The sequence below is a fragment of the Vitis riparia genome, chromosome 19, assembly GCF_004353265.1.
Source record: "Vitis riparia cultivar Riparia Gloire de Montpellier isolate 1030 chromosome 19, EGFV_Vit.rip_1.0, whole genome shotgun sequence".
NCBI lineage: Eukaryota > Viridiplantae > Streptophyta > Magnoliopsida > Vitales > Vitaceae > Vitis > Vitis riparia.
Genome location: NC_048449.1, coordinates 24,600,660 through 24,609,689, shown reverse-complemented (window position 1 = coordinate 24,609,689; position 9,030 = coordinate 24,600,660). Strand labels below are relative to the sequence as shown.

The following is a 9,030-nucleotide window of genomic DNA, read 5'->3' as shown; positions in this document are numbered from 1 at the left end:
GAGCCAATAAAGGATGTATTTAGGCATTCCAAGAACACAAATGATGCTATACGTATTTGATGGTATCATATAGTTGGTAGAAGGCACCATGAATACACACTATATGTAGAGAAATCATAATCCCGGCAATCACACAATGAAGCTAACATATAAACTATTATCAAGTAAAATGATTATAAACTTGTATGATGAACATATGTAGCAATAGTACACCAACCCAAGCTATGACAACATTCTTGGTATGATAGAAAACACGGGATTCATCCTCTCTCTACAATCAGCAATGGAGACACCAACATCATAAAAGACAATTCTGATAAGGAAAAACAACATCAAAGACAATTGGAGCTAATTCGAGTGCACTAGAAATGTTAAATCAAATAGCGATCTCATTTCCTCATGCAGATATGGAAGAGATTGGTTAAAATATCGAAAATAAAGCCATGTCTTGTATTACATCAAACAAATACTCGCCTTTATTAATACGATAGCATAGATGGAAACAACTAAATAAGACATGTAAAAACTTGTTCAAAACCATCTGAAAGTTTGAAAGACTCCCCATAAATCGAGTGAGTACATTCAGACACATTGAGGATAGGGCATCAAGAAAATGTAATATTCTTGAACAGATAGAAATGAGATGATTCAAAAAATATTGAGTTTAAAATCACAAAGACCATAACGAAACATGGTCTCATGGGCTCATCTTGTATATAATATACATGATGCTGAACTAGTATACAATATATTATATTCTTTTAAAGCTGTGTTTCAAACATGGAAAACCAAGTGAATTCACTTCTTCTATGATATCATGACTCAAAAGTAAATATCAACATTTCCCAGCTTCTCAGAAAAAGAAAAAGATCGTATCAAATCCGCATTATAAAACCTACTTCACAATAAATGATATGAACAGAAAGAAGACAAAATCACCTTAAAATATCATGCAGGAAACTATAAATTTGAGTGAACTTATAACTTCTGATTGCCAAACATGTAAACTCCATGCAAGGCCAATCCCGGTCTTGTTTGAACCCGAGAAAGCATGTTCCTTAGCAATAGAATTTGGAACAAATCCAACATGGAAAGAAAGAGCTTTATTACTAGCAATAATTGAAGATTGTGTATTCATACATATCTGAACTGTATGAGCTCACCAAATGCACCCTGTCTCCTCTGCCTTCACCCATGCAAGACATACATTGAACTCCCCAGCATCCCTGCCTACCTGCCTATGTACATAAACCTGAATTCTTCCCCCAAATTATTTTTGCTATCCCCATGTATATGATACATGATGTAATACACTAACATATATATGAATTAAAGTTCATTGTATACATAACAATATACTAATCTTCAATTTTTCATTGCTAACTATGAACAAGTAACCAATCCATCTTGGGCAAGAAGATTGTGCTCTTGGCGATCCAATGTCTCCCTCACAGCCCTATAAAACTCCACCCAAGATGACGAGTACACGTCTGCAGCCGAACCCCACAAGAAGGTTGGATTCGGGCTTGCAGGGCAGGCAGTGACCAAATCCAACACTGATGCCGCCGGTTTCAGCGGCTGTGGGAAATTGAATGCTAAGTTATCCACTTTGTGTTCGTAAATTTTCCCATTTCGATCCAATTTATAGCGGGATGTGCCCTGAAACTCTCCTTTAGCTTCCCATGGAACCCTAGGGACACCCCTCAAGTTCCACCTAATCAAAATCACATTCTCTGAAGGCTGCCAAACCCTAAAAACCTCAAGAGAAATCTCCCTAAACAGAATCCGCCCATGAAACCTTAATGCCCAGAAGATCAATTTATAGTTCTCAATACCAGTAAACGTGTTCAGTGGGTCTAAGAAAGTTATATCATCCCTGGAAAGAAAACCAAACATTCTCAGCAAAAACCCTAAATTTTATCAGCAACCAAACAGAAAAGAATCACCCAGATGGGAAAAGTACCTGTAAATATCATAATTAAGGTCTTTGGAGAAGAGCAAAGGGAGGTCCTCACGGAGAGTCCGTACAGCAAGGCCCAGGTTGACATAGAAGTCATCCCTCTGCTGCCGCTGCTGGTTCTGCTGCTGGTTATCACGCGCACCTGCGGTTTGGAGGTTAACCTGCGCATCCTGGAGTGTTGAGGATTGAAGATTGGTAAGAGTAGTACTAGTGGAAGAAGAAGAAGAAGAAGAAGAAGAAGAGAGATTGAAATTAATGGGTTTTGTGGGAATTGAATTGGGTTTTGATTTGGAGGAAGAAGAGATGAGTAGAGATGGTGAGAGATTTGGTAGAAGATAAGCCATCTTCACTTTTCTCAAATCAACGGTTATTTTCACTTGAAATTTATTTTGGTTTTGAGTTTTGGGTTTTTCAGCGTCTTCTTTCCATGGGAGCCTAAAGAGAGAGAGAGGGAGAGAGAGAGGAGGAATTGTGTTTGTGTTGCTGAAAAGAATGTGGGGTTTGTGGTTTGGAGCATGGCCATGAGTCCATGACTTGAGTGAGATTCCTCATTTTTTTTCAATAAAATAAATAAATCAAAATAAAATTAGGTGTCATTTCCATACATACTTTTTCCTTCTTAGTTATTTTTAATATGTATATTAGAAAACTATAATAGAATATCTATATATAAAATTAATTGTTTTTATTTTTCTTATACGAAGACGAGGAAAACTTGGAATAAATATATTATTCAATAATTTAAATTTCTTTCTTATTTTTTTATCATTTTTTTATTTGTTTATTTTCTTATAATTTTTCTATTTATTTTTTCTTAATTTTTTCCTGAAGCATAATCTAAAACAAGTGGAAAGATAATATTAAAGATTTTTTTTTTTCATTTTCCTAAAATAATGAGTGAAGCAAACTCGAATTTATAATTTTATCATTTTTTTAATTTATACTAAAAGGATTAATTTAGAGGGTCATTTAAGTCATTATATTTATACATGCGACACAAGGAAGGAGTTTCCATGCTATTGATTTTTTTTTTTAATATAAATGAATAGGGTTATTTGATTAAAAGGGTAATGAAAAATCCAATTTTTGAGACTTAACATTTCATCATTTTTTTAATCTTATATGGACAAAAATATCTTTATTATTTTCTTGTAAAAACAATCATATTTTTAAAAATACATATAAATATTTGAAATAGTAGAGGATATTTATGTCAAAAATGAATTACTTTGTAAATAAAAACACAAAAAGAGTTATATTTACAAATTGGTTAAAAGGGATAAAATTTGATTAAATGATTCCTAAATTTATGAATATAACTTTCTCATTTTTTTTATTTGAAAAGTAATTTATTTTTTATATAAATATCATTTACCATTTCAAGTATTTACATGTAGGTTTAAAAATAAAGGATTATTTTTATAAGAAAATAATGAGGATATTTTTGTTCGAATGAGGTCGAAAAAGAATAAAATATTAAATTTCAAAAATTAGATTTTTAATAGCCCTTTTAATCAAATAATCCGATGTTATAAAAATAATATTAATATTTTATATTTTATTAATGATGTTTTTTAAATATATTTTTATTGTGATGAAGAAATAAATAATTATTTTGTTTGATAGTTAGATAGATACAAAGGTAAGGTGCTAATCCCACATCGGACGTAGACAGGACATTAAGTGATATAACAAACTAGGCTCCGCCTATAAGGTCATGACGCCGCATGCGAAATGAATGGATCATCAAGCCTTGGGCCTTGAAAGTCCCCCGGCCCAAGTATGCAGAAATGAAGCTCAGTAAAATGGGTCGGTTTTAGCCACATGGTGTCTTTCTCTGTTGAAAAGTATTAAAAACAATCAAATTCAATTCTCTCTTGAAAAGTATCGAAAACCATCAAATTCAACAGAGAAAAAAAAAAAAGATATTTAGCATGTGATTGGAAAATTGGTATTTATCTCAAGTTTCAATTTCATTTAGTTTGTAAAGAAAAAAAAAGATAGATTATATTGAAAATTTGTGATTGTGATATTTAGTATTGGATTTCTCTTTCCTTTTTCCCCTCAAATTTTTTCCTTTGAAAAGTATTAAAAACAATCAAATTCAATTTTCTCTCTTGAAATGTATCGAAAACCATCAAATACAAAATTTGCAATGGATGTTTGACAGTTTGGTATTTATCTCGAGTCGAAAACCATCAAATTCAAAATTTGTAACGGATGTTTGGAAAATTGGTATTTATCTCGAGTTTCAATTTTATTTAGTTCGTAAAGAAAAAAAAAGATAGATTATATTGAAAAATTGTGATTGTGGTTGTGATATTTAGCATTGGGTTTCTCTTTCCTTTTTCCCCTCAAATTTTCTCCTTTGAAAAGTATTAAAAACAATCAAATTCAATTTTCTCTCTTGAAATGTATCGAAAACAATCAAATGCAAAATTTGCAACTGATGTTTGAAAAATTGGTATTTATCTCCATTTTCAATTTTCTAATTGTTTGTTAAAAAAAAAAAATTAAGATAGATTATATTAAAAAAAATTGTGATTGTGATATTCAACATTGAATATATTATTAATTTTAATTATATAAATATATTTTAAAATTATGAAATCTTATTATATATAAAGTAGGTCGTATCTACGAATGATTTTTTTTATAAATTTGATAACAATATACAAATTTGACTTTGCTTATCATTTCTTTTTCCAATTGTGTAGAAGTGTTGAAAAGGGTTTCTTTTGAGTATAAAAGGAAAAAGAAAACTTATAAAGGATTTTTGTGAGGAAAAATTGCATATCGGATAAGTTTTACAAAATAACAACTTTGAAATTTGAGAATTGAAATTTTCTCTTCTTATACTCCTAAATTATTGGTGTGAACACACTGATTTGACTTTGACTATAAAATATTTCATCATCTCTTTGATGCCTTTTCAATTTTGTATATAAGTTTGGATCTCATGATAGAATAAATCCACTTATTAGAAAATAAATGATGCATTTAGCATGCTTTAAGCCTTTAGTAATAGAACTAATTAGTGGGTATGATTGGATTTTATTTTTAGAAATTCTATTATATTTTTTTATATAAAATATAAAAATAATTAATGACATTTTCAAACTTTTGAATAAAATTCATCTTGCTTCAACTTTGAAACCATGATAACATCAATTATACTATATATATATATATATATATATATATATATATATATATATATATATATAAGGAGAGCCAAAAAGAAGGAGAGGGATGACTTGGAGTGAAAGTAAAAATAATTATTTATTTAAAAAAAATATAAATTCGCTTTTCTAAAATATATATAAACTAGATTGAGTAATACGAAGTTTATATTTGAAAATTTGGGGTTTCATACAGATTTAGTATAACCCCTTTTTCGATCTACAAGAATCAAAATCAAATGAACATTCGTTCTTTTTTTATTGAACGAAGATATATTTGTAACCCCTTAGTAACTAATGCTCAAATGATACATGAATTCTTTAGTTCGAATCTTTTTAATAAAAAAGAAAGGTAGAAATCTTTCTTATTCAAAACTTATTTGAACCATGCATATTGATCGTTATTTGATATGAAAACATTACTCTTATGAGGACAAGTTGAACACTTGCAACACCAACAAACCCTAATGCTATTTACATTTCCTAATTTGAGAAGTACACTAAAATCAATTTATAATTGTTTCATCACAAGCATAAAAAATGGGATTATGGGGCCCTTTAAGTTGGCTTAAAGCCAAAATGGTTCCAAAGTGATGAAAGCAAAATGAGGGAAGGAAAGCCCCTTGGGAAGCATCTTAAATGGATATTCTATTAAAGACCCTTTATGCTATGAAGAGAATAATAGTACATTCCATTTTAAGATGGAGAATTGGAGGATGGTTTTGCCATCTCTACTCCCACATCGAATGTTTTCTCTAGGTGCCATGCATGAAGCCAATAAAGGTCAAAACCTTATCTTATAGTAGACAAGGTTTGAGGGTATTTGGTTTGGTAAAATGTCATGTTGGACCCAACTACATTTGTAGTATGATTGTCAAAGTATTCAACAATCATATTTCTTTTAAGAAATAAAAATGTAATGAATATGGCTTCATTTAAATATGTATTACCTCTTTGGGATTGAGGTTTTATTTTTTATTTTAATTAGAAATGAAAACCAAAATCAAAGTCATAATTTTTTTAAAATAATAATAATTTTAGTATTATGACATAAATTAGAAAAATACCTAAGATATTAATAGGAAAAAGGCTCCTTGGAATGAAAAGGAACATGTAAAAGAGCAATCACTCTATTTGGAGAGGTTCTCAAATATTAAAAGTAAATGTTTGAAATTTAAATACGATATTTAAAGATAGTTTAATAAACTCTCAATATATAATCGTGCGAGATGTTATTTCCACGTTAAAATTAAGTAGGTGGCCCAATAACCTAGTGCTTTAATTATTTTATCCACTTATAAAAGTTTTTAGTCAATTAAAAGAATGTCCAAAATATTTAAACTGTTATAAGGATATTTAGCCTTTGATGGAGTGGGTAAATTCAAATAATAATAATAATATTAATAGGAATAAAATAGTTATTCGAATAACACATTCAAAACGGTTTTGAACGTGTATTCTTGGCCCTCTTCTCCTATCAATAAGAGATATATACAGAAACCCTTCATGTGTAATGAATTCTCTCTTCCATCAATTACAAAAAATAATTCTGTGTATTAAAGTTTGATAAGGAGAAGAAGAGATCAAGGATTTAAGATTTATAAATTGAAGGGAATCTCTCGATTTAACATGGTTGCGTGTTCTTTAAATGGTATATAATTTATTCTTATTTTTTTTAGATGGGTTGAATTCAATGATCTTGAATTTTGTGTGTTAATTTTCGCGTTAAATACCAACACGAGATAGAGATAAAAAATGATGAAATTATCTCTAAATAGAAAATAACTCTTATTTTTTAAAAGAATGAAATATAGGGATGACAATGAAACAGACCTTTTCAAATACACATGTCATTCTTAATGAGATATGTTTAAAATTTAAATAAACGACTTATATATGAATTTGAGATTTTTTGTAAATCTTGGAACAAGTTCGGAACGAGTTTAGGTATTACCTTATACTGCTCCATCCCACTCCGAATATATATAAAATTAAAATTAATTTAATTTAATTTTTATTTCCCTATTTTTAATATATATATATATATATATATATATATATATATATATATATAAATAGTAAAATACTTTTCAATAAAATAAGTTATAAAAATTTATAATATTTTAATTATTTATAAAATATATTTAGTTTGATGTAATTAAAAATTTTCAAAAAAAAAAAAAAAGTTAACAGAGGGAAACAAGACTTGCATGAGAAATTTAAACGGCAAACGGGGCAACTAGTCCCGTCACCATTCATTTGAATATGATTTCTTTTTTTTAAACAAAAATATGCGTCATTATTAAAAAAGAAATAAATTATTTTAGAGTTAAAAAAAAAATGTGTCAGATGGCAACGGGCATAATCCGCGTGACAATTCAATTGCCTCAATTGTTGTGTAAATAACGAGTTTAAAATTTGCATAATAATTTAATATAATAAAAATATTAGGAAAAAGAAAAGCAATCTAGCATGACTATTTGGATGGATGGAATTGTAAAATGTTTTATATGTGGTATTTCAGTTTTTAAGTCGATTTGGCCCAGAGTTTTTGGCAGTCGCGGTTCAAAAACTATAATGACTTATTTTATTGTTTTACCTCTTTGTATGATAATGAGATGTAGGAGGAAATTATTTTATATAACATTTTACAAATATAAAAATGATATTGAGAATAGTGTTTTCAAAATTAGATCCGAGTTCAGTTCAACTGATTGGACCGTTGAAGACCAGTGACCTTTCTCATTTGGTTTAACATATGGAACCGCTTCAAGAATGGGGCCTCTACTATTTACCGGCCCTTGCAGCCCATTCCACCCACGCCTTATCAAGTGCTAAGTACAGAAGCTATCTATTGGTCACAAACAGTCCACAAAAGAACTTTTTCTCACGGGGATTTTAACCATCGACGTGTAAGTGGAAAAACGGTCGCTTTGTGTTCATTCCAAAAAAATACCAGGCAATAAACATATATATAAAAATACTTATTTGTTTTTCAAATTTTTATCATTAAACAAATGTAAGTATTTACATTCGCATTTATTTTAACTATTAAATTATAAATATGAAAATAATATAAATTAATTAATATAATAATTTTAAAAAATTAAATATATAAATATATAAATAAAATTAAATATTATAATTTTCTTTCCATCTTAAATCTATCTTCAAACTTAAATATTATATTATATATATATATGTTATATTTAATATTATTATAATTTTTAATTATATATTTATGATATCAAATTTGACCACCAATCCGACTACTCAACTGTACATTGATAATTTTTTTAATTCAAATAACGGTTTAATTCTAAAAACATTGATTAAAAAATAATATATTAATTTTGGAAGAGAGATTTTAGATAAAAATCATTTAGATTGGAGTGGTTTTAAGGATGAGAAATAAAATTTATATATAATTTTTCAAAATTCCTTTATCATTAACTTTAATGAGTGAGGTTGAAGTTGATTAGTATCCTATCATATCTACTTAATCTTTCAATTATTTTGATCATGCTAATAAATTTTTTTGGATGTCGACTTTACTTAATCATATGATCAATGTTTTGGAATAAATAGAATTCGTTGATTTGTTTTAATTGTGAATTTTGTCATACTTCATCTCTAATTAATTTGATTAGTGTTTTGGGATGGATATAATTTTTAGGTATGTTTTAATGGTAAAATTTGTGATATTTCATCTTTAATTAGTTTGTTCTACTTATATAGGACAAATTTTTTGTCTTTAAATATTGTACACATCAAAAGGTGGAGTAAATTATCACTAAATTTGGTTTTTTAAAATTGTAATTTCATGATTCAACAAAATTTGAATTCATTAGACAAGTGGCATACAACTTGAAAGTAATATGTTTAGAG

The 9,030-nt window shown here is 28.3% G+C and overlaps 1 protein-coding gene across 1 annotated transcript; it reads right to left on the bottom strand.

Annotated features, from left to right (window-relative positions):
• Positions 1-1,070: 1,070 nt before the first annotated feature.
• Positions 1,071-2,466, bottom strand: LOC117908462. The gene is made up of 2 exons (XM_034822057.1): positions 1,964-2,466; positions 1,071-1,876 (listed from the first exon to the last, which is right to left on the bottom strand). Exons 1-2 carry the CDS (start codon positions 2,302-2,304, stop codon positions 1,384-1,386), a joined length of 834 nt encoding a protein of 277 aa, XP_034677948.1. The 5' UTR covers positions 2,305-2,466; the 3' UTR covers positions 1,071-1,383.
• Between the last annotated feature and the right edge of the window lie 6,564 nt (positions 2,467-9,030).

Coding starts and splice junctions, on each gene's coding strand:
- LOC117908462 (XM_034822057.1), bottom strand. CDS start 2,304: ATGGCTTATCTTCTACCAAATCTCTCACCATCTCTACTCATCTCTTCT. Junction 1,877..1,963: donor CTTAATTATGATATTTACAG/GTACTTTTCCCA, acceptor TTTTCTTTCCAG/GGATGATATAACTTTCTTAG.